This window comes from Echinococcus granulosus (genome assembly GCF_000524195.1).
Source record: "Echinococcus granulosus chromosome Unknown EG_S00061, whole genome shotgun sequence".
Classification (NCBI taxonomy): Eukaryota; Metazoa; Platyhelminthes; class Cestoda; order Cyclophyllidea; family Taeniidae; genus Echinococcus; species Echinococcus granulosus.
Window position 1 is genome coordinate 299,845 of NW_020170441.1, and position 2,492 is coordinate 302,336.

General features: G+C 42.8%; 1 protein-coding gene across 1 annotated transcript in view; it reads right to left on the minus strand. All coding sequences in view use genetic code 11, as the record gives it.

The window, feature by feature from the left end:
* Positions 1–217: 217 nt before the first annotated feature.
* Positions 218–2,492, minus strand: part of EGR_06671 (hypothetical protein) — a gene marked incomplete at both ends in the record, with an annotated part of 7,731 nt that continues 5,456 nt past the window's right edge. Inside the window, one exon of the mRNA XM_024495920.1 lies at positions 218–581. Coding sequence (XP_024349686.1) covers positions 218–581 — 364 coding nt within the window. The remainder of the gene's footprint in view (positions 582–2,492) is intronic.

The window sequence follows — 2,492 nt, forward strand, 5'->3', positions numbered from 1 at the left end:
GGCTTAAAACATATTCATTTTTTGGAATTCTTTGATGCGCAATATTTGCAACAGTTATTGGGGGCTCAAGAGAAGCTGATGCGCCACATGTCGTTTCTACTGTTGCAGCTCCTGGTGGTAGTGGTGGTGATATGTACAAGATCATTAATAACTCTAATATACAGGATGACGGGCTTTACACATCTGGACGACGTCGGGAAGTGATCTCATGGCGTCGTCAACCGATGAGAGCCAAGAGCCAAGGGGTGATGAGGGCGGTGAGGATGGTGCCCACGTCTGCGTCCGCTCCACAACTGCGATGGTTTAGAGGGGAGTCGTAGGAGGAGTGGAGGACTCCGTTGAGATGGAGTGGTAGGATCTGGTCGGGGCGCCGTGGGGTGCCATCGTCACCTTGCATGGCCGAGGGGTTGACCGCCGCCACAGTCGCTGCCTCTGTGTCATCCCGACCCGCAGTCTGGTAGCGGTAGTGGCAGCCTGTGGGCAGGCTCTCCATAAAATAATTCATTATCAGCTGCACCGCGTCTACCGGACACTGCGATGATAGCAGGACATTGAGGCAGTCCAACTTCTTCCTCATTGCTCTACATCGTAGTATCAAAAACGGAGGGCCTTAGTGACTAATCTCACTTCCGATTTAAAGTGCAAGTAAACACGCCAATAGTGGATGAAAGTGGGCATGAATTCGTTGAGTACGACAATTTTTCGTCAAAACCTTAGCAAAAACATTAAGAAGGAACAGAGATGTCCTCGATATATAAAATTTTGAGCAATTAGCGATTATCCTGAAGAAATTTGAGAAATCTTAATTGATATCATTTTCTGTAAGCAACTTCTTCTGAGAATGAGGTCAAAAAAGAAATCACTTCTTGCCTACAGTTTTCAGCCAATCCCAGTTATGAAGGTTTACTTTTTGTGGTACCAATAAATAGACCACAAAATTCAAGTCAAACTCAATTGTAGACAATCCGTTTCATTAACCCGGTTTGTTAAAATTTTATTCCAAATACTACCAAAGTATTCTGTTTTTCGTTTCCATTGATCCATTTTGGATACGGCCTAACCCTAAAGGTATATTTCTTTACCGGAACTAAAAATTACAATGCATAATTTACAAGAGAATTAGACGGGATCATTACCGTCGATGTGTGTATCTCCTTCACAAAGCATTAACATGGTCCCTACAAAATGAATAGTTAAAGGCGGGAGATGGAATTTTTTTGTGAATCAAGGTAGTTGTTCATACGGCAACAGGAACCTCCTTCATTAGTCCAAGTGAACTGATGCTGGACGACTTATGCTGGAAATAGGGTGTCGCAGTATTCGTTTTTCCAGTCCGGTGCCGGAGCGAAACGTGCCGTGGTGTACGTGGTGCTGTAAGCACGATAAAATGCCCTGCATGTTGAAGTCCAACACAAGTAAGTAAAGGATATGCACCCTCTGGTAGGTGTAGAGGCAAAGGGATGGTTTTTCAAGCAAAAGGTAGCTGGGCGTTCAAGTGAATTAATTAATCTTCAAGTCACCGTAATCGTGTGACAGAATCAGGAATCTCTACGATTGGGGAGCTTGCTTGGCTCTACTTTACAAGTCGTACTTCTAGCTAATTCGAATTATAATTTTGCACTGAAGAGCTTAAATGACACACATGAGACCTAATGAAAGACTATTTACAAAGGTAAAAAATATTTTGAATCAAAACAGAACTTCCTCTTCCCAAATGATAGGGCAGTGTATTCACGAAAGAGTGGTGTTTTACTCTGGACTACGAAAGTCGTTTATGGAGAGCGTGCACAAGGTACATATTGTAAGCACTTTAATGTATCACCATGACCGATAGAAGTACAAATCGACTGGCAAGTGTTACACTTTGCCTGGTTTAGGGAACACAGCCTCATTCAGCAGTGTCTACTTCCAATTTGACTTATTGCGTGGAAAAGAGAAGGAGGCGATGGGACAAGGCATGAAGGTTTTTTACACTCTACAGAGAGGCAGTTTAACATCCGGCAGAGCTTATGCTCACCAACTGTAGCCATCAAAAACGGCACAGGGAAGCAACTGCCTTGGAATCATACTAAAAGTGAAAAAGATTTGACAGGTGATCGTACCTTACGTTGGCAATTGTTTAAATGATGGAATAGTAAGTTTACTTCTTTTAGCAAAAGTTTATATTAATAGTTGATATCTAGCTCTTGACTGAGGACATCTGCTCTATTGTGGCCGTAAATAAAGTGTCAGGTGGCCGAGAGGGTTCAAAGGATTTTTGGTTCAGCCAGCTGCAACGGAATGGTGTTACTTGTGAGCACTTGTATAGTGCTGTTGTTCACGTGCATTACAAAGCGTGGATGTACATCAGTCGATTGCTTCAGTACTCGGCATTATGCCCTAACCTATCCACTATTTTCCCGTACTTTTGAACCATCTTACCATAAAGTGTTGGTTAAACCTTAACCATGCGGTCTATATGATTTATTCGATGCTTGCTTGTCTTTATCAGT